Source organism: Sciurus vulgaris, assembly GCF_902686455.1.
Source record: "Sciurus vulgaris genome assembly, chromosome: 16".
Taxonomy (NCBI): Eukaryota; Metazoa; Chordata; class Mammalia; order Rodentia; family Sciuridae; genus Sciurus; species Sciurus vulgaris.
The window spans coordinates 59,942,624-59,965,812 of NC_136477.1; the positions used below are offsets into that span (position 1 = coordinate 59,942,624).

At 44.2% G+C, this 23,189-nt stretch overlaps 1 protein-coding gene across 5 annotated transcripts in view; it reads right to left on the bottom strand.

Annotated features, from left to right (window-relative positions):
• The window catches only part of ADAMTS9 (ADAM metallopeptidase with thrombospondin type 1 motif 9), a 174,978-nt gene that overhangs the window by 111,201 nt on the left and 40,588 nt on the right, over positions 1-23,189 (bottom strand). For all 5 annotated transcript variants that reach the window (XM_079114348.1, XM_079114347.1, XM_079114349.1 and 2 more), the window contains 6 exons: positions 19,977-20,081; positions 12,755-12,900; positions 4,806-4,987; positions 4,577-4,713; positions 2,803-2,920; positions 2,240-2,335 (listed from right to left, as the gene is read on the bottom strand). In XM_079114348.1, the coding sequence (XP_078970474.1) occupies positions 2,240-2,335; positions 2,803-2,920; positions 4,577-4,713; positions 4,806-4,987; positions 12,755-12,900; positions 19,977-20,081 (784 nt within the window). The remainder of the gene's footprint in view (positions 1-2,239; positions 2,336-2,802; positions 2,921-4,576; positions 4,714-4,805; positions 4,988-12,754; positions 12,901-19,976; positions 20,082-23,189) is intronic.

Consider the following 23,189-nt stretch of genomic DNA (forward strand, 5'->3'; position numbering starts at 1 on the left):
CAAAGGGATGGGGATGTGGCTCAGTGGTTCAATCCCTGGTACCAAAAAAAAAAAAAAAAAAAAAAAAAGAAAGAAAAGAAAAAATATTCACAATGGTTTCAACTCCAAAAGATCCCCAGAACCTGACTACTTATGGCCACCACTACATATTCCTGCTTGGGGTAGAGGCCTCAGCACCTCCCTTGGAGCTCTGCCACCCCTCCACCCTACACGCATGCCCCTTCACCTCTGTGCAGTGCAATGGTCAGATCTCTCCTGATGCCATGCCCACAGGAGCTCCCCAGGTCTCCCATGTCAAGCCCGAGTCCTTACAGTGGCCTTGCAGGAATGATCTAGTCCTGTCACCTGCTTCCCCCATGCAGGACTCTCCTCTCTGCGGGCGCGCTGGCCTCTGTCTGCTCTTCATGCTCCTGTTTCAAAGACTGCAATGGCTGTACCCTCTGCCTGGAACGTCTTTCTTTCCCCCAGAGAGCCTGTCCATCCTCCTTCTCCCTCCATTCCAAACATCCTTGATTTTTTTCCTTTTTTCTTTCACAGTGCTGGGGATTGAACCCAAGGCCTCATGCAGGCCAGGCAGAAGCTCCACCACAGAGCTACACCCCCAACCCTCCCACCCCATCCTTCGTATCCCAATTTTCCTTATCCTGATCTGATTTCTAATAGCACTTATCATCTTCATACTTATAATTATAAATACTTATATCAATGTTCATTTACTAACTTACTATTTATTACCTGCCTTCTTTCATGAAAATATAGGTTCTAAGAAACAGATTTTTTGTTTGTTTGTTTTGTTCACTGTGCTAAAACAATGCTGGTGCTTATTAAATAAGTGACCGAATGGTGATACATAGCAGAAAATTCTATAATGGAATCATGCACAAATATCATGCTTGATTGGCAGGCTTGGTGAATGCGTGGCTGTCTATCAACGCATGGGTTCATGTAGACATTTCACTTTTTGCTTTCTTCCGAGGTGCTGGAGATTCGAACCCAGGCCCATGCACACACTCGGCAAGCGCTATACAGGTAGACATTTCAAAAGGCAGACGTGGGTTCTAATTTGATTCAACAAATACTCATTAACTAGCTCAGTGTGTCCACATGCTTGCCATGAGCTTCCAGAGAGCTGTATTCACATGGATAAATAAATTCCTGCCTGGACACTATAGGAGAAAAAGTATATTAATTGCTTTAAAAAGACTGGCTTTGCAGCCAAGACTGCCTGCCTGATTTCTTCCTTAGATTCAAGGCATGGCTAGGAAGAGGCCAGTGCAAGGCGACCAGCTGAATCCCTTTCAGTCATTCTGTTCTTCCCAGGTTCTTCTTTCAAGGGCAACTAGGTTAATTTATAATAATTTATGGTGGTTTACGGAATAATTAATTGAAGTAGAACTGGTGAGGAAAACAGATAAAAATCATAGCATTGTTGGTCTGTTGAGCCTTTAGTACAGGATTAGGTATAAATTCATGGTGTGGTTAAATATAAGAAAAAAGGTGAATTAAGCCAGGTGCGGTGGCGCATGCCTGCCATCCCAGCAGCTTGGGAGGCTGCGGCAGGAGGATCGCGGGTTCAAAGCCAGCCTCAGCAACTCAGTGAGGCCCTGTCTCTAAATAAAATATAAAAAATGGGCTGGGGATGTGGCTCAGTGGTTAAACCCCTGAGTTGTACAAAGAAAAAAAAATAAGTGAATTAATCCTGAGAGAAGGATGAAGAATCTGTAAAGCAACAAAGTCAGCCTTTCTAGTAATGCCTTGAGAAAAATATGTGCCACTATAGAATCTTCTGGAGTGACCAGGCATAATAAAATATTGAACAGGCCCACCAGTTGTCTGTGCCTGGAAGGAACTGATAACAACAAAAAATTAAGCCAAGTAATGCCTCTAATAAAATATTTGCAAGTCAGTTACCCACAGGACAGATTTTTCAAAAGCCTCAACAAGAGCAATGATTTTTATGCTAAACTTACAGGGTTAGTACTTTGAAAATTTGACCTGAAGCCTTTCTATTTTGTAAAATCCAGACTAAATCCCTTGATATTGGATAGGGCAACCACGTAACCCCTGAATCAATATTCTGAGGAGGCTATGTAGGAGCGTAAAATAAAATAATGAATTTTAAGATCAACTTCTTTTATAAAAATCCATCTGAAAGCTGGCCAGGTATAAGAGAGAGAAGGAAGTTGTGTGTGCTAACTGTTCCAGAAAGGCAGAATTTCAGAAAAATGTCAGGTCTCACCTAAATAGTTATCATCTTCTGATTTCCCTGAGAAACTGTGCTGCCGTACATCAATATTGGTAGCACCAGCTGGAATTCGGACCACAGTATTATAACCTGAAAAGAATTTAACAAAAATTCAGTATTCCTCTTAATGGTTCACTTTAAGGATGAAATCAAAGGTGGGCAACAGAGAAGTATAATTCTCTAGTGCTGGGTGTGGGGGCCCACTCCTGTAATGCCAGTGGCTCAGGAGGCTGAGGCAGGAGGATGGCGAGTTCAAAGCCAGCCTCAGCAACTTAGTGAGGCCCTAAGCAACTCAGTGAGACCCTGTCTCTAAATAAAATATAAAAAGGGCTAGGGATGTGGCTCAGTGGTTAAGTACCCCTGAGTTCAATCCTCACTACCCCCAAAAAATAAATAAAAGAAAAATATAATTCCTACTATTAAGTGCCTTCCAGCCAGATGGATAATGTACTGTAACTAGACTGATTTTATGCTTGACATTAACATATTTACATGTGACATGCAGTTAAATGTTTATAAACTTTTCCTTCTCCCAGTTCTTAGAAGTAGATTCTTACCATAATGTACAGTATTGAATGTTCCTGCCACTGTTTTGCATGAAGAATTATCGCCACCACAAACCCCACATTTATCTCTCCGGGCTTTTGAGTTCAAAACGTGATCACATCCAGCTTGCTTTAAATAAAAAAAAAAAAAAAAAAATTAGAAATAAATGGTAAGTATGAAAGAGATAATAAAATGGCAACTAATGTGTTTCTTTTAATGATGTGCATTCAAAACGAAAAGACAGAGATGGGCCTTTAAACTGTCAAGGGTTGAGAACTCAAATTGCCTATAGCTTTGCCACTTAAAATCTGGTCTGTAGACCACCAGCTGGGGACACCCTTGATGTTGTTAGGAAAGTAGGATCTCAGGACCCACCCAGATCTACTGAATCAGATCTGGGATTTTAACAGATAAGTGTGAGAAGCACTAGTTTAAGAATAAGCAGAGTGATGCCAGGCTCCCTGATACACACTTGTAATCCCAATGCCTCGGGAGGCTGAGGCAGGAGGATCGTGAGTTCAAAGCCAGCCTCAGCAACTTAGCAAGACCCTGAGCAACTTAGTGAGACCCTATCTCTAAATAAAATACAAAAAAGGGCTGGGAATGTGGCTCAGGGGTTAAGCACCCCTGGGTTCAATCCCTGGTACCAAAAAAAAGCAGAGTAAATGAGAAAAATTGCTCAGGAATGGAGAAAGAAAGACGAGAGGGGGTAGTGAGGGACTGTATTTAATTAAAGAGCTCAGGCCCCACCTTAAGGAGGAGTTACTGGTCACTCTGGGCTGCTGCACCATTGAACAACAAGAACACAGTGTTGGCATTTTGCAAATTTTTCTTCCAAGAGAAGTTGGAAATTTTGATATTATATAAAATCCGCCATGTTTAAATCTTGGCTAAGCATGCAGGTGGCTGGCTTGAGACCTTGGGCTCCGTCACAGGCCTCTGGAACTTGTGACATGGTGACACTGTAGAGACGGAGCCCCGAGTCCCACCTGGCAACAACTTGGGGAAGGGAGGCCTTGTGCCTGTCCCTTTGGTTCCTCTGTGTGAACCACTCTTTGAGAAGCAGCTCAAGGTGTTGCTATGGAAGGGCCCTAGCAGTTGCATGCTGGGAAGTGGGTGAAGCCCTGTCAATCCAATCCTACTGACCAGGAACTCTAATTTGCCTTTGGATCACAGTCAGGCAGGAAGGGACATCGACTGAAGCTGGCTGAGTTAGCAGTGATTTCTGGCCAGCGAGAACCTCGAAATGGTACCACGCTCTCTGGAAATCTCAGCTGCTTTGCCGTCTGCCAGACGTTTCTCAATTTACCTTCCAAGAATAATTAACGGGCATGTCCCAGGTTGAAGCAATTACAGTTAAAATCACAAAGAAATCTTGAGTGAGGCCAGCTCTTCTCCTGACGTTTTTCTGGAACACAGCTATTCGCTCTAGGAAATGCTGTCAGAAAATATTTGGGTTTCACCTTAGCACTTGGTTTACAGTCAAAGGAAAGTGTGTGTAAATTGGCATAATAAATCTTCAGGGGAGACCTGGGGCCCCCAGAGAGGCTAAAAATGTCAGGAAAAAGTCAGGGCGGTGGTTCTCAAATTTTGACAGAGCTTGTGTCAGAATCAGGCGATACTTGCCAGTAGCAAATGTTGGTCCGGGGACCACACTTTGAGAACCCCTGCTCAGGACAGCGCGCTCGCTCCAAGATAGTAGCAGCTGCTGTTCTGTCAAGGAAGCCACAAACCACAGTTTGGCAGTGGGACAGCACCATGAAGAAAACGCCCTCTGGGACTTACCCGGCAAAGGCCTTGGACGCAGATATCGTTGGTGTCCTGGCTGCAAGGAGTTCCATCCACCACTCTGTCTCGGAGCTGGTAGTAGGCGGTGTTGCCGGCCACTCTGCAGAACAGCTTGCAGCGGTCCTTCATCAGAACTGGAGGGGAGACGTCATTCAAGGTGGCTCGCGTGCCTGCGCCCACCCGGGCCCGCCCGTCAAGCCCGGGGCCCTGTCCCAGGTGCACTTACTTCCGCTGTACTTGGGGACCCAGCGCACGTTCGGATGAAGACCGTTGATGTTGAAATGCTTCCCGTCGAAGTGCGCACACTGCTCATCTCGGAAGTCTCGCTTCTGCTTGAGACAGGGCTCCGTGTTGCAGGATTTAAATTTCATTCTACGCCCCACGCAGTACTTCCCACCATTTTTTGGCCTGAGAAAATGTAAATGCACACACACACACACGCACAGTATTATGATGGATTTCTGTGTATAGCACCATCTCATTCATGACTTCTTGTTATGGAGGAAGCAAATTTGGGGTGGCAGATGACCCAGGAAAGGACAAGGGTTCCAGGTTCTGGGTTTGCTTTCTGCCTTCCATGAAAGTTTCCTGCATTAGTTCTGCCTTCAATACCGTGAAGGGTCTATTTGGGCAACATTTGCGAGCCTCAGCATTGACATCTGTAAAATGGGCTGTTGCTCCCTTGCAAGGTCAGGATAAAAGGGTATGTATGTAGCTCAAGTATGAAACACAAAGCCTGGGTCTGTGACATTTTGGGGGGTGAGGGTGGGAGGGTCCTCTTTCTCTGGAACATTTGCAGTCCTCCAATTTTAAAAGCACAGAGTGAGAGTGTACTGCTCAGCAGGTTCTGTGTCTGGCTCCTGGACCTTCAGACGCACTCGCGGGGGACCACGGATGTGCCCTGCCTCCTCGTTCATCCTGCACCTTTCAGCCCGTCTCTCAACCACTGATGCTTTGGCTGGTTGGTTATATCGTAAAACGGAATGAAGGGCAGGTGTCCATTATTGGACTAACTCAACAGAAGAGAGCACACTGGTTTCACCGCCTCCTGGGACAGCGAGGCCACACACAGCATCACAGGGAAAAGGTGCTCTCGCCGGCGCTCCTGTGCCCGCGCTCTCCAGATGTGACCCAGAGGGTAAACTGCCCAACACATCTTCCAGCAGTCAGCAGCTGGCCAAATTCATCACGGAAAAGGGGGCGATCACGGAATCACAGGACCCTGCGGCTCACCTACAGGGGCTGGAACAGCGACCCTGGGACACCCCAGAACTGAAAAAAATTTCACCTTTTTGTTTTTTGGTTAACAATGAATTTGAGAGTAATCCTGACTAGAAGAAGTGCCTTTTTGTTTTGTTTTGTTCTGTTTCGTTTTGTTTGCCCAAATAGGGCTTTTAGGGAATGGGAAATAGATCCACAACCATAAAACATGGACGGAGATGCAGTAAGAGTGCTAAAGTAGGACCCGGATTCCAGTCTTGCCCTGGCTTCACTGTGTGACTTTAGGCTAAGTACTAAACCTCTCTGAGCCTCGACTTACGCCTTCTTTGGAAAGAGGGCTGCTGGTGGATGATGGAAATGTTTGCTACCATGATACGATGTGTCCATACCACCCAACCTGATCTGATTTCAGGTCTCAGGAAGGGCCACTTGGGGAAGACTGTCCTGATCCAGTAATAAATGTGCTCCTTGGATCAAAGATTTGTAGAGAAAGGAGAGGGTACATGTAAAAGCTGGGCCCCTCGTATGTGCTACTTGAATCTCGGCCCTCCATCCTTACGTGAAAGAAACCCGAGGCTTAGTGTGACTCTGAGAAGCTTATCAGGAAGGAGTCTGATGAATCTCTGCCATTATTTATCATGAAAAATCAAAGAATGCAAAATGGAAGGTAACTTAGCAGAGTCTATGTCCGTTTCCCCATTAAACACAATTAAGTCCATGTACATTGAATGTACAGTATGCCCTTGACTTTCCTTTCTTGCCCAAGCACAGGGCAGATGAGGTACCTTTAATCTAAGAGACAGGAGGTTCAGAGAGGTTGCTTTGCCCAAGGTCACACAGCTAATACAGGAGCAGAGTCAGGACTACATTCCAAGTTGCCCAGTTTTGCTCTGTGCTTTTTCTGCTGTGCTACACAGAAACTGTACGACTTGTCATTTTGCTTTTATAGCCACTTGGCGATGCAGCCTTAGTTTCCTGCAAACCAGGCCCTTTTCCTCAGTATCAAAGCGCCTCATGCATAAAACACCATGAATTACACACAGGGCCCGCATACCTGCTCAGGTAAAACTCGTTTAAATGTACTAAGGAAGACCCCCTTCAATTTTTCCTCAGGTAGAAATTATCTTTATGGAATGTCTCTTAAAGTGTCTCTGACTGCGGCGGAATGATTGTTTATTGACCCAAAGTATCTTGTATTTTTTTCATCTTGGAAAACAACATTTTTAAGCGGATGTGTCTGAATAGATTCCACTGTCGTGGATAACTAAAAAGAATAAAATATTTAAAAAATAAAGTAATTGGAACGAATTTAAAAGGAATCTTCTTTCACAACACGAAAAGACTATCCAAAATTCAAATTTCAGTGTCCATGAATGAGGTCTTATTGGAGCATAGCCACACCCGTAGTGTCCTGAAAGTTTCTGGATCAAATCCATAAGGCTGGGAAGTTCTGCAGAGATCACACAGCCTGTAAAACCTGAACGACTTATTCTCTGCCTCTTTATGGACGAAGGTGGTCAATTCCTGAGCTGGAGTCCTATCACTGAGTCACTTTGTGAAGTGCTGCCTCTGTGCACAGTTGCCTGAGAGGTAGCTGGGAGCATCCTTGTTCCTGGGATCAGAAAAGATACGTAACCTGGCAACGGGGAGGTGCCCAATGAGGGGGCCAGCCAGTTCTGCGTGACCCGGAGCTACTGGTCTGCCCTCTCTCCCAGGCTGTCTCCTTTCCCTACCAAAAGTCAGTCTGTGCCTTTATTTACTTTTAATGAAAAGGCAAGCTATAATATCTTCTTTAATTATTCATATGACCTTTTTTTTTGGTACTGGGAATGAAACCCAGGGGTGCTTAACCACTGAGCCACATCCCCAGCCACTTTTATATTTTATTTTGAGACAGGGTCTTGCTGAGTTGCTTAGGGCCTCGCTGAGTTGCTGAGGCTGGACTTGGACTCACAATCCTCCTGCTTCAGCCTCCCGAGCTACTGGGATTACACGTGTGTGCCACCACGCCTGCCCTTCCTATGACTTTAATGAATGTAAATGTGCCCTTTTGAACTATATGGCATTTCTTCTTGGATAAGGTGGTTTCTGTGGGATTTGCATGGTACTGTGTAATAGGGAAAGCTTTAACCCACTGAACTTAACATTTTGGCATGGAAAAAATTAATCTTACAATTTAATAATTCAGCTGGATAGAATAATTTTTTATGTAGGCAAAAACTGAAAATTATAGGAAATTCAGCTTAAAAAATATTACCCACATTTTCTAACTATTAAGATCTTTTAAAGATATTATATACCAAATCTGGGTGGGAAGGACTGAAGGAAATTGCTAGATTCATTGTTATCCTGTACAGTCTAGTTAGATCTTTCCTTCTCGCACATTACACAACCATGCCTGTTAACAGACAGGAAGTTTGTGCTGATGTGGGGCCAAAGCTAAGAAGGAATTTTTGCAAAGATCATCACAGGTGTATTCTACCTTTAAGTAAGATTTCATCAGCAGTTGCTCTAGAGAGCAGGAACTATCTAGTTGGCAATCCCTTTTCTCATATCTGGATTTATTATTATTTTAACCTATCTCCTAATTTTATTCCAACTATCAGGAAGCTCAGGGCCAAATTTTGAGCCCAAAGTAACAACCATAGGGTTCAGCAGCCTGATAATGCATCTTCTAGCTCCAATGCTTGGTCTCATTTTGATGTTCTAGCTTTTGTGGTCCCGATTTAAATTTTACTCTTTCACACGTTTCGTGTAGGTCAGAAGAGCACAAAATTAATGTCCAATCCAGGGCACTTTTCACAGGAGTAAAAATGAGAGCTACTAATTTCTCCAGGGGAACAGACGTAAAGTGAAACTAGCCTCGCAAACCAAGATGTGTGGTCATCTTATTATCTATAGGGTGTGGATCAAAATGGGGATTTAAAAAGACATGAGCAGTGGTGCACACCTATAATCCCAGGGGTCTGGAGGCTGAGGCAGGAGGATCATGAGTTCAAAGCTAGGCCCAGCAACTTGGTGAGGCCCTAAGCAACTCAGGGAGACCCTGTCTCTAAATAAAATATATAAAGGGCTGGGGATGTGGCTCAGGGGTTAAGTGCCCCTGGGTGCAATTCCAGGTACCAAAGAAAGAAAGAAAGAGAAAGGAAACAAGCATTTAAAGAAAAATATTAGGTCTTCACCTGTAATAACAGACCCAAACTTGGGGGCTCCAGTTCAGAAAGCATATGATTTCTAGTGTGGCTCATTGGATACAGCATAATCACATCTACACAGCAAGCCACTTATCTTTCTTATCTTTTTTGTTTGTTTGGTACTGGGGATTGAACTCAGGGGCCCTCAACCAGTGAGCCACATCCCCAGCCCTTTTTATATTTTATTTAGAGACAGGATCTCACTGAGTTGCTTAGGCCTCACTAAGTTGCTGAGGCTGGCTTTGAACTTGCAATCCTCCTGCCTCAGCCTCCTGAGCTGCTGGGATTAGAGGTGTGTGCTCCACCGCGTACCCAGCGCTATGTGCCTTGTATGGCTTTTTTGATTTCGGGGTGGAGGGAGGATCCTAAAAACACAGCATAAAATTCCCGGATACTAGCTAAATACATTCTTAAATTACATCAATACTGTTAGATAATAAACAGAACAATCTAGTGTTGCTATGAGACACACGTTATTGGACCTTCAAAACGGAGCTCAACCTTGTATCCTAAGGGCTCACCCAACCGAGAAAGGGAGGATTCCCAGTGAGGAGGGACGGTTCCCCTGAAGCTCCCTGAGAAGCAGGAGACCCCAGGGCCCAGCGGCCTGACAATGCGTCTCCTAGCTCCACACCAGGGCCAGGCAGCCACCTCCACCTGCTATGGAATGAGCCATCTGCTCTGAACGTCTCTCAACAAGCTTTTGCACTGAGAGTAGGTGGGACTGTCTTGGCTCTGTGGGTCCCTTTCACTTTTCAAATGGACGCCCCCCGCCCCCAAACCCACAGTATTCAGAGGCAGTCTCCTTCCTCAATGAACAGGCGCATCCTGAAGTGCAAATAACTCGGAGGGGCTTTAATGACATGTGGCACTGACACGCAAGGAGGTGGATCCTATTCCCCCCCAATCTCTGCTAGCACACAGCAAGGACAAGGACCTCTAATTGAGGTCTCTAATGATCGGTTCTTAACTTCTGAATGGGAGGGTCTTTGTTTCACTTTGAAGCTCAGACCCCTTTGCTGAGAGTGTCACACTGGGTGATTTCCTTTGTCTACCCTTTCCAATTACGGAGTGATTTATCTCTCTTCACTTTCCACATTTCTTCAAGAATGGCTTTAAGGCTTAAAACACACACACACAAAACAAAACTCAAAGACCACTTTTTTTTTAATGGAATATTCTGGAATTGAAATTTAAGAAGCATTTCTAAAGTATCTACTTTTTGATAGGTAGCAATATAGCACTTACTATAGTTTTGTTCAAAGCAGGCACTAGATAATTTTTAATTTGTTAAAGAAATCACTGGATTTGCTGCTCACAGCAAAGGGTTTTTTTTGTTTGTTTATTTGTTTTGCAGTTGTGGATGGAGAGCATGTCTTTATTTTGTTTATTTTTTTATGTGGTGCTGAGGATCAAATCCAGTGCCTCACACGTGCTAGGCAAGTGCTCTACCACTGAGCCACGACCCCAGCCCAATAGCAAAAGTCTGAATAAAAGATTTGATTTTAAACTTCGACAATACGAGCAGCTAGGATTTATAGGTATGTTTAAAAAGTAGCACAAGCCTCACTTTACATTATGGGATGCTGATTTCATACAATTCACACTATACCCACCATGTGTTTAAAAAGTCTGAATTGACGCAGATCAAACCATTTTTCGGCATGTATGAAAAAAAGAAAAACATTATTTTTCAGCATAAATTTCTTGAGGGGAGTAGGCAAGGGGCAAGAAAAATGGTGTCGAAAATTTTCATATCCTACCTTTCTGTGCCTGAATTTTTCTAAACATGAACACTATTTCCACTATTATAAAAATGCAAAATACATGCTATGGAGAAAAAAATGTAATGTCTATTCATTTTTATCTACAGCTACAATGTTAGTGCTATGAACCAGAGTCACTGGGCTCTTTTTCTTCCTTAGAGATCAAAAATAAGTGGACAAGATGTACATATTAGAGTGTGAGCAAAAATAAATTAAATTGATCATCATTTCTGATTTGTACCACAGAATATTTATTTAGACATTGCTTGTAAACCAGTGGTCTGTGGCTATGTTCTTTTTGGTTCACACAGTGCAGATTTTTCTTACAGAAAAAAAAAAAAAAAAAAAAAAAAAAAAAACACTGTCAACATTAGATATGAGTAGCACACAGCACTATGTGGTACCACTTGACTTTTTTTGTACCGGAGATTAAACCCAGCAGGGCTCAACCACTGAGCCATATCCCCAGCCCTTTTTCATATTTTATTTAGAGACAGGGTCTGACTAAGTTCCTTAGGGCCTTGCTAAGTGACCTCGACTTACGATTCTCCTGCCTCAGCCTCCCGAGTTGCTGGGATTACAGGCATGCACCACCGTGCCCAGCGATAATAAATTTTTATACTCTGCTAGTCCTTCATTCCTTTACCTGTTTACTTTTCTCTACAACTGAATTTGCTGACTCTAATCAAAACTGTTAAAAAATAAATGAGTACTTCCAAGTGAACTTATTTTACATAATTCCAAAGCAGCTGGGGATCTTAAAATTAGTTCCTGGGAGCTGGGTACAGCGATGCATGCATATGGTCCCAGCCATCTAGGCAACAGAGGGAGACCTTGAATTCATCCATCCATCCATCCATCCATCCATCCATCCATCCATCCATCCATCCAAGTTGTTGATTTATATATCCAAAGCTACCCTACACTGTGGAGACTCCTTGGGCTCCCAGTCCATATAGACGTAATGAAAAGTGTGAGAAGTGACATGCAAAGCCATTACGTTTGACATATTCATGCAGAATCAAATGTCTTGCTTTGTTGTGAAGATGTGCTTTATTATCTATACCCCCAACAAACACATGTCTTCCATGGTAAATGCTGGAAAAAAAAAATCCATGGATTTATTGGAACCTGTAAATCCCAGTGAGGCTAGGCTGGAAGAGACTGCTAGGGTCACATCCCGAGAACTCTTCTGAAAGGCAGGTCATCTCCCCATAGCTAGACACAGCCAGGCTATAGGATGGGAACCTCTGGGAGTCTCGCCTGTAGATTTAGACTGAATCAAAAAGTAATTCCCTGCTGGGCACAGTGGCCCATGCCTGTCATCCCAGCAGCTCAGGAGGCTGAGGCAGGAGGATCGCCTATTCAAAGCCAGCCTCAGCAACTTAGTGAGGCCCTAAGCAACTCAGCGAGACCCTGTCTCTGAATAAAATATAAAAAGTGTTCGGGATATGGCTCTGTGGTTAAGTATCCCTGGGTTCAATCCCTGGTATCAAAAAATAAAATAAAATAAAAGTAATTCCCTGGTCTGTGGCCCCAGGAACTCTGGGGTCTGCTGACACAACCTTAGAGGATCTGTAAGCCTTTTCGGCATTTCAGTAACCAGCTAGAATGGGTCTTATTCCACTGCACATCTGGATGGATGTGTTTTTATTTATTTATTTATTTATTTATTTCGTTTCCTTGTGAAAGTACCTGTTCACTCCATGAGCATGCTGTCCCAAGCTCCAGGTGGCAGTGAGATCTGCCTGACTGTCAACATCGGGAGACAGACCCATCAAGACAGAAGTATCAACCATTTGATAGACCAACCTAATAATGAAAGATCTGGGGAGCTCAATAATAAGAAGGAGAGGTGCCTATGAAATTTACCTGATCTCTATTGTGGACCATGTTCTTCATCAGCCTCTGCTAAAGAATTCCCCATAGGAGCCCTCCGCCCCGCCCCCTGCCCCGCCCCCTGCCCCATCAATCACGATAATTCCAGAACTTACTCTGGTCGGTTGCACTCTCGGATGGCGGTTTTGATTCCCCCTCCACATGTTCTTGAGCAGGTTCCAAAGTGACTCCAACTTCCCCAGGATCCATCCGTCACGGGGACCTCCATTTCTTTGGGAACACAAAGTCCAAACTTGCAGTGCTGTATTTAATAAGGGCAACAGTGAGGGAGGGCTTGCTGCCCAGAGTCACTGACCACCACCCGCCTCTGAAGTGCACCATCCTTCCAGTTAGGAATGATGGACACGGTAAGGAATTTAATCTTGCACTTATTGATTCTAGGCTGAGTCTTCATGCATAGCTTGCTTGGGAAAAAAAAAAAAAGAAAAGAGCCAGTTGAGTGACGGGCTCCCGGCTGGCAGGGTGACTCCAGGGGCCAGCCCTAAACTGCCTAAGTCTCCACACAGGGAAACAGGAGTGGAAATGGGCAGAGTGGTTGTAGGCAGGCCAAAACAGGATTTGCAGAGTGAATCTGCATGAACAAGGCCCAGGGACGTTGCAAGCCTGGTAAAATAGCAACGCTTTCCTGCTACACAGGGATTTTTTGTTTTGTTTTGCTTTTGGTGCTGGGGATGGAACCCAGGGGTGCTTAACCACTGAGCCACATCCCAGTCCTTTTTGTATTTTATTTAAAGACAGGGTCTCACTGAGTTGCTTAGGGCCTTGCGAAGTTGCTGAGGCTGGCTTTGAACTCATGAACCTCCTGCCTCAGCCTCCCGAGCCACTGGGATGACAGGCATGTGCCCCGGGACTCGGCTCCCCATAGATTTGAAAACCCCATTTTAATGAACTAGGAAAGAGGCAGGGAGAAAATTAGTTGCATGATTCCTATAAACTCACATTAAGAAAATATTTAGGATCAGAAGGCAAAAACGGACACCTGGCAGAGTGCCCTACAGTTTATCCGTTTTTTGTTGTTGCTGTGGTTACAAATGGCTTCAGAGTCTCCAGCCTGGAGCAGGAGGAAGACCATGATTTAAAAATAATAATAATAATAAAATAAAACAAAGTAAAACTCTTCAGGGGGATGAGGACTGGAGAAACCCATTTTGACCCTCTGCCATTGTTGGGTGGGAAGCCCTGACACAGAGCTGAGGTCACTGAGCAGGGGACAAAGGAAGTGGCAGCAGTGGCCGCAGGAGGGTGACACCCTGCCGCTTGCTCAGATCTCTGAAGTGGAGCGGCTGCTGGCTGTGATGGATCCCCAGGAGGACAGAGCCGCCTTGGGAGGGCAGAGCGGGGAGCCAGGGGCAGGGACGGTCTCAGGGGACACAGAGGGCGGCTGCAGAATCGTGAGGAGAGGGCAACCCAGCCTGGCTTCTCGCCTCCTCCCTTGACATCATCCTCCCCCAGTCCGAGGACAAGGCCCTTCCCTGCTGTCGGGCTGAGGCCCAAGACGTCTGGGCCACTCGGTGCGCACGGATCACGGCCGGGCCCAGGCAGTGGTGGCCCACGCTTCGGACCTCACCTTAGACTCGTCGCTACCGTGACTGGCCACATTTCTTGGGGTACGTGTGCATAAAAATAACCAAGAGAGGCAGCTCGGCCTGGGGCCCCTCGCCCAGGAGAAATGTAACCTGGGACAAAGACATGATTCCAGAGTTTCTGGCAGCACGTTAAAGATTTTAAACACAACAACTGAAATAAGTTTTGATGTTATTGAGCCACTATATCTAAGACATCATTAAGTCTTCACGCAATCCATATAAAATTACTTCAAGTATTCTATTTTATCGGGAACTACTGCCAACTTCTTACTATAAATTACTATGAATTAAATGTTATCATAGGTATGAATGCATAGGAAAAACATTATATTATATATATTTGTAATTTATATGTGTGTATATACATATTACATGTATATTATATGTGTACATACATGTATATTATATATACATGCATATGATATTATATATAAATATTACATATATGTACATATATTACAATATATAATATTACATAATGTAATATTATATGTGCATATATTATATGTATGTAATATAGTGTGCTTATATACTATATTATGTATTACCTATGTGTAATATATGTATATAATTATAGTATACAAATATATTAGAATATATAATTATATTACATGTATATGTATATATGTACATATGTAAATGTAGTATGTTTATATACTATATTACATATTACCTATATGTAATATATGTATATATAATTATAGTATATGAATATATTAGAATATGTAATTATATTACATGTATATGTATATATGTATAATATATGTATATATACATGTAATGTGTGTGATAAAATATATATCTTATTTATATTAATGATTATTAATATAACCATATAATGTACAATCATATATTATTATAATGCATATATTATTATACAAATAACATATAAATAATAATACACACACACACACACACACACACTCAGTACTAACCAATATTTCAAACATCTACGAAGCATCTTGGAACACATACACAGGAATAAGAGGGGTTACCGTAGTGAAATACTTTTATACTCTTTTTTTTTTTTCCTCACTAAGCTTTCAGAACCTGGCTGTATTTCACACCTAAGTGTGTCTCAGATCAGATTGGTGTTCCAAGTGCATGGTAGCCCCACGTGGCCACATGCAAGACAAAGCAGGCCTGGAGATCAAAGGTGAACAGGTGAACGGGTCTGGCCACAGTGGGCACGTTGGTGACGTCTGTTTCCACAGCTGGAAAGCGGGGACCCCCCTGCCCGGGCTGTCCTGAGTATCCACAACAGGAGACAGTGTGTCTGACGCCCCTCGGGTACAGCTGAGCACCCGGATGCAGCTGAGGTAGGAGATGAAGGGTGTCAGGCGCTGTTCTAAGCTGGTTCAGAGATGCAAAACTCCAAATGCTCCAAAATCCCAAACTCTTTAAGTGCTGGCATGATGCCACAAGCAGTAATTGCCCACTGGGGTTGATGGTTGGGTACTTGTCAAAACAAAGGACACTAGAAATACTGTGTTGCTTGTCCTCAAGCTATGTGACTAAGGTGCACAGGACGCAGAAGCGGTGTATTTGGTGTTTGGACGAGGGGCCCACCACCAAGACACTTACTATGTGTATGTGTGTGAACATTCCATAATCCAAAACGACTCTGGAATCCAAACACTTCAGGTCTCAAGCACTTCAGATAAGGGAGAGCAACCTGCATATCAACCTCGCAACACACTACGAAGCAGGCACTAGTATTACCTCCATTTCTCTTCTAAAATTATGTTTTTAGTTGTAGATGGACCCAATACCTTTACTTATTTATTTTAATGTGGTGCTGAGGATGGAACCCAGGGCCTCAAATGTGCTAGGCAAGTGCTCCACCACTGAGCTATGACCTCAGTCCTATTATCTCTTTTCTCTCTCTCTCTCTCTTTTTGTTTTTTTTTTTTTTGGTATTAGGGATTAAACCCAGGGGCACTTAACCACTGAGCCACCTCCCCAGCCCTTTTTATACTTTATTTTGAAACAGGGTCTTGCAAGTTGCTTAGGGCCTCACTCAGTTGCTGAGGCTAGCTTTGAACTTGTGATCCTCCTGCCTCAGTGTCCTGAGCCCCTGGGATTACAGGTGTGGGTCACCACACCTGGCTATGACCTCGTATCTAAAGAAAAGAAAACCAGGGCACAGAGGGAATAACCAAGTATCAGTAAAGAGCAGGGAGGAGACCAGTACTGAGCACTGGACTCAACCGTGTCTACGCTTAACTATGACACAGGCTGCCTCTCAACTGTGGACAGATGGGGACCATTTCCGATATCTAAATAAGGACTGAAAATTTCAACAACAGCAGCTGTAATCAGATGGCTAAGTACAGCCAAGACTTCAGGTTGCTCCCTCAATATCCATTCTCCTCTTCGACCTTGGTAATGGAAGCTGTATTTCCCTAAGTTCTCCTACAGAGAGAGATGGACAAGGAAATATCAGAATTCACTGTGTGGGATTTGTTTGGAGACCCTTTCGATGCTTTCCTGTTTGCCCTTTGGCTTCATTCGGCTGCAAACTCAGCTGCCACGGCTGGAGCTACAACAACCATTTTGTGACCTGGAGGATGAAAAACATTTGTATGGGACAGCACAGCAGAAAGAACTTACAAGCCTGGATCTCTGATCATGTCATGAAAATACCATAACAGCTCCATAATTGTCTAGTTCTTTTTCATATAAAGACACCATTTGCTTGTAACACAATCATTGGATCTGACCAGAACAAAATTTCTAACTAATAGAGAATTGAGGTCATAGCTGATGTGAAATTCAGCCTTTCAGTCTTGCTTCCAGGAATCCAAAAAAGAGAAAGAACCTCAGAGGAATAGGGAGAGCATTTGAGGCGACACAGGCTGGGGCTGTTTGGAACTATGTTTAAAAAAAAAAAAAAAGCACTGACCAGGTACGGTGGTGCACACTTGGAATCTCACTGACTTGGGAGGCTAAGGCAGGAGGATCACGAGTTCAAGGCCAGCCTCAGCAACCTAGCAAGGCCCTAGGAAACTCAGCGAGACCTTGTCTCTAAATAAATATAAAAAGGGCTGGGGATATTGCTCAGTGGTTAGCACCCCTGAGTTTAATCCCTAGTACCAAGAAAAAATAGAAAAAATATTTTACCAGGCAAATCCAACAAATCATAATTACATATGGGAATTGCCATTACATCATAACAAAGTTGTAAGTGGCTGGTGGAACCAGAGCCAAAATAAAGTCAGCCTTTCTTAAAAGTGTCCAAAACTATACAACTGATATTTTACATACATGCATCTTTATAAGAGATTGGAAGGGAGACTTAGAGGCCAACTTTGCTTCAAGGAGTCTCTGGACTCAAAAACAGGGTTAAAGTGAAAATGTTAATGGACTTAACAAGAGAACAGAGCAAATAAAGAGACATTAGTGAGTCATTCATCAAAATAACATTGTGTCAGCAGCCCAAGATGGATTACCAGGGAGGGAGCGGGGCAGAAGGAAGAGAAAGAAAGAAAAAAATTAACCCAGCGGCCGCCGGGAGTCAGAATCTGCTGGCGTGCAGAGAAAGGCACATACTGCCAATTGTATGAAATCAACACAGAACAGAGGAAAAAATCACTAAGAATTCCTATGCCAGCCGAGATACCTTCTCTGGCATTTGCAAAATGCAGAGTCTGAGGATTATCTGCATATTCCTACATCTTTAATAAAAGCTGCTGGACTCGGCCACTAGAATATGATTTCTAGAATACCATAAAAATGGGCCTTCCATGTGGTGGCACATCCTGTAATTCCAGTGGCTCGGGAGGCCGAGGCAGGAGGATGGAGAGTTCAAAGCCAGCCTCAGCAACTTAGCAAAGCCCTAAGCAACTTAGCAAGACCCTGTCTCAAAATAAAATATAAAAAGGGCTGGGGATGTGGCTCAGTGGTCAAGTATCCAGGGTTTAATCCCCTGTACGGAAAAAAAAAAAACAAAAAGGACCTGTCACCTGTCATTTCCCCCCTACACACACTGCTTTTTTGATGGCATGTGTAGTCTGTCCTGGGGAAGCTTGATACTTGCTCTTATGGAGGAACACCCCATGGCTAGACCTTGTGTAACCTCTCCAAGTTCCCCAGTCCTCAGAAGCTCCAAGGTCACCCTGCAGCCCCTTCATTTCAGCTTCTCAGGCAAAAAGAGAAGATTAGAAAAAGACACAGGGCTCCTTCAGGATTTTCTGTGTTCTGGGAGGGGCTGGGGAGCCACGCTGCTTCCTGGAGCTTGGTCTCCCACTTGTGACAGTCCTCCCAAGCAAGTCACCATGTCAGACTCTGCGGAAGTCCTTGTTGTGGTTAATCCAGCAGTGACCGCGTTAGGAACAGACACAGTGGGTGGCTACATGGGATTGACTACGAGCCACAGTGTAACACCAGTGATTTTGCTGAGAGCAAATGGATTCAGTTGAAGGAATGTAATTGGCTGACTCCACCCCAAACCAACTAACCAAACTGTCAGCTAGCTGTCATGTGGACTACCTACCACCTTCTATCAACTGGTAGCAGCTGCCTGGTCACTGTGTCCAGAAGGACTCTGAAGCTGGGCACGATGGTGCCCACCTGTAATCCCAGCAGCTCAGGAGGCTGAGGCGGGAGGATCACTAGTCCAAAGCCAGCCTCAGCAACTCAGCAGGCCCTAAGCAACTCAGGGAGACCCTGTCTCTAAATAAAATACAAAAAAGGGCTGGGGATGTGGCTCAGTGGTTAAGTGTCCCCTGGGTTCAATCTCTGGTACCCAAAATATATATATATACACATATCAGGGAATGGAGAGTAAAATTGTCATCGATTAAGATCCCTTGGAAGGAGCCACTCTGGGTGCTAATACTTGACAAGGTAAAAGGACAGAAGATGAGAACAAATGAATTAAAGGAGGTAAAGTGGACGAGGGGTAGGACAGAAAAATACCCATAAGGACAGCAAGTCTCAGAAATAGGATCCAGGGATCACATCACTATACGTGCCAAAATGCCATCATCTTACAGAATAAAAATAAAATCAGGATTTATATCTCAAACTTTGTGCCACCAAATATTTTGGGGGGAGGTGGGGCGATGATATCACCCCTGGTATCACCACTATCATCTTTAGATGCACACCAAGTGCAGAAGGGTAAGTTAATCATACCCCCCGGGTGCGTGGGACACTGCTGTCACCGGGCCACACAAGGAGTGGATTTTGTTGAGTTATTAACAAAACCTCTGGGAAGCATTACAACCAGCTCGTGAGAAGCTGGACTTGGCTCTGTACCAAGTGACATCATCTCTCCTTAAAGGGAACAGCAGAGGCTGGCAAAAGCCTGCTGTCACAGGGGAGGGCACAATCCGTTCCCTGTACTTCTTGATCCTGAGCTGGCCCACCAAGTTTCCGGGGACACTCTCGAAACAGGAAAACCGAACCAAACCTAACACTACCGTATGCTAAATGCACCCATCGGTTGGAAAGCACATGTCATGGGACTTGAAACGGCTGGACCAAGAGAAGTGTTAAACGGAGATAGTGTCCCCAGAGGGAGGCGATCACGATCCCTGGTATCAGGATGTGGCTTCATACAAGTCTCGTGGCTTTCAAGAGCTCACCAAACCTTCCTCCTCACCAACATGCCACGCATGCCACACCAGACCGCTTGACCTTAATTTCTAAACGCCCCGGATGGACCATCCCAGCAGCCCTGCGTGCTCGGGCCCCGGGACAGAAGGACGGAATGGGGGGTACTTGCCTTTCCCGGCTCACACTCAGTCCCGTCGGCCCAGGGCGTGTGCTGAGTCCGGCAGCCTTTGTGAGCTCCGTCCACGTTATTGCACCAGAGGCGACGACACTGCATCTGCTCGATTCCATTGAATGACAAGAGACAGCGGAATTAAGACAGAATCCAGCAAGGCAAGAATCACCCTCGATGGATGTTCTGCCAGGGGCATCGGTGGGCTTGGAAAGGGATTTTCTTTTTCTTCATTTGATGAATGATGAACTATTCCCAGGGCTATAGCAAGCAACCCGAGCAGCCCCCGAGCAGTGCCTGGGAGGATGTATGAACGGTGGTATCAAAGGGGAGCTACCACGCATTCAATATAAACAGATGAAGAGACCGAGGTTCAGAGAGACAAAGAGGCATGCTGGAAATGTGTGATCTGACTTGTGTTGTTGTGTTAGGGAGTGATCGGACATGATTTGTGTTTCAGTTGGCCTGATCCAAAGCATGGGTGTGCGTGTGTGTGTGTGTGTGTATGTGTGTGTGTGTGTTTCTTTTAGAGCCATGTATCATCATGATCATATTAAGTCATTCCTAAGACTTTTACAGGTTGTTAGAGGAAAATAGGTATAAAATGTTGTACAATATTTCAGGCCTACCAAACGTATTAAAGATAACATAATGCATTTCACAGAAGAAGAAATATGAATGGTCAAAAAAGATATGAAGATGTTCAAGCTCTCTAGCAATTAGAGAAATGCAAACTAATTAAAACTACACTGAGATTCCATCTCATTTCAGTCAGAGTGGCATTATGAAGAATACAAGTGACATTCGGCTAATGGGGGTGGGGGTGGGGAGTGAGAGAAGAATGAAGGAACTTTAGATTGTGTAGAAGGAAATGAGAGGCAGGGGGTTATGAAAAATCATGGAATGAGACAGACATCGTTACCCTATGTACATGTATGATTACACGAATGGTGTGAATCTACATCGTGCACAAGCATAGAAACGAAAAGATGTACCCCATTTGTGTACAATGAATCAAAATGCAGTCTGTAAAAAATTAAAAAATAATTTTAAAAAAGAATACAAGTAATAAATATCAGCAAGGATGTAGGGAAAAGGTTCATTTCTGGTGGGGCTGCAAATTGGTGCAACCACTCTAGAAAGCAGTGAGGAGATTCCTTAGAAAACTTGGAATGGACCCGCCATTTGACCCAGCTATCCCACTCCTTGGTTTATACCCAAAGGACATAAAATCAACATATTACACTGAAGTAGCCACATCAGTGTTTATAGCAGCTCAATTCACAATAGCTAAGCTGTTGATCCAACCTAGGGGCCTTCAATGGATGAATGGATAAAGAAAACCTGGTATATAGACACAATGGAATATTACTCAGCCTTAAAAAAGAATGAAATCATGGCATTTGCTGGTAAATGGATGGAACAAGAGACTATCATGCTAAGTGAAATAAGCGAGTCCCAAAAAAACAAAGGCTAAATGTTCTCTCTGATATGTGGATGCTAACTCACTATAAGGGGCTGGGGGAGGGAAGAATAGAAGTTCACTGGATTAGACAAAGGGGACTGAAGGGAAGGGAGGGGGATGGGAATGAGAAAGACAGTGGAATGAATGGACGTCACTTTCCCATGTTCATATATGAACACACAACCAGTGAAACTCCACACCATGTCCAACCACAAGAATGGGAAGTCACACTCCATGTATGTAGGATGTGTCAGAAAGCACTCTACTGTCATGTAATTCAAGAAAGAAATAAAAAAATAACACAATGGTTACCTATGTACCCACTGCCCAGTTTAGGAAAGAAAAGTTCACAGGCAACCTAAAAGCTCTGTGTACTCGTCCTGGGTCCCTGCCCTGTTCCTTCTCTGCAGAGGTGACTCGCCCTGACTGCTGATGATTTCATGGATCCCAAAGTTCTTACACTAAAGCATAAAAATCTACCAGTCACGTGGCATCTGAGCTTCATGCAAACTGATTTTGATACACCCTGAAACTTTCCTCTTCCTCGGAATACTATGTTTTTAAGATTTATTTTAGCTATTTAGAGGCATACTTCTTAAAGATTTTTCTGATTTCTATTTTTCCTAATTACTAAAATAAACCAGAATATACTATGCTCATGGTAGAAAAATTAAGAAGGAACTAAACGTTGACTCTGAAAAATAGGGGGAAAAAATTGCTCCAGCTTCCCACTCATTCCTGTTGCTTTCCCCACTCCCTTTAGAGTTGAAGACATACTCTACACAATTGTTTATCCTATTTAACTTAAGCATGAGCATATTTCTGGTGTAGATCATTTTAAACTGCTACCTAATATTCCAGTAAGTGGAGATATGAAAGTATGCTTAACCTTTCTTATGTTTAACTCTTCGATGACTTTTTTTTAAAAAAAAAAGGACCAGGGATTGACCCCAGGGTGCTTAACCACTGAGCCACATCCCCAGCCCTTTTTAATATTTCATTTAGAGACAGAGTCTCACTGAGTTGCTTAGGGCCTCACTAAGTTGCTGAGGCTGGCTTTGAACTCATGATCCTCCTGTCTCAGCCTCTGGATTCAATGGCTCTTAATCTGTGCCATCATGAGTAACATATAAATGGGTATTATTCAAGTAAAGTGAATTAAATGTTTAAATTATTTCCAGGAAATGGCTGTACTTTGCAGTTTCCTCTGAAGCCTCTCCCAGCAACACACACACACACACACACACACACACACACACACACACACACACAGCCCCAGAGGGAGAGAGCAGGGTGAGCCACAGAAACACCACTCCTCATTTCTGACTGGTCCAGACATTCACAACACCAGCCCCAGCCTCACACACCCACCCCAGGGGGGCGACCCCCAGAATGGACTGCAGCTTCAGGCGCACCCAGGACCCAACGCTGGCAAGCTAAACCCAGGAGCCGGATCTGCCTCTGGTATGGCCTTTACCGAATCTTTGTGATTGAAGTCACTTGGACAAGTTGAAGGGCATGCAAGGCGACAAGGAGAGAAAAAACTCAAGCTCTGTCCCTGCATCCTCAGGAGCCCCACCTTCTCCCTTGTGAAAGCCAGTGTCCCTGGGTCTCCCTTTTGACCCTTCACGAGGGTGAGATGAGAAAATGGCCCAGGGCGCCGCCGCCAGGCGTTGGGGGCTGATACCATCGCCACTGTGACCGCGGTGAGCGTCAATCGCATTCTGAACCTCCCCTTGGGTGGTTTC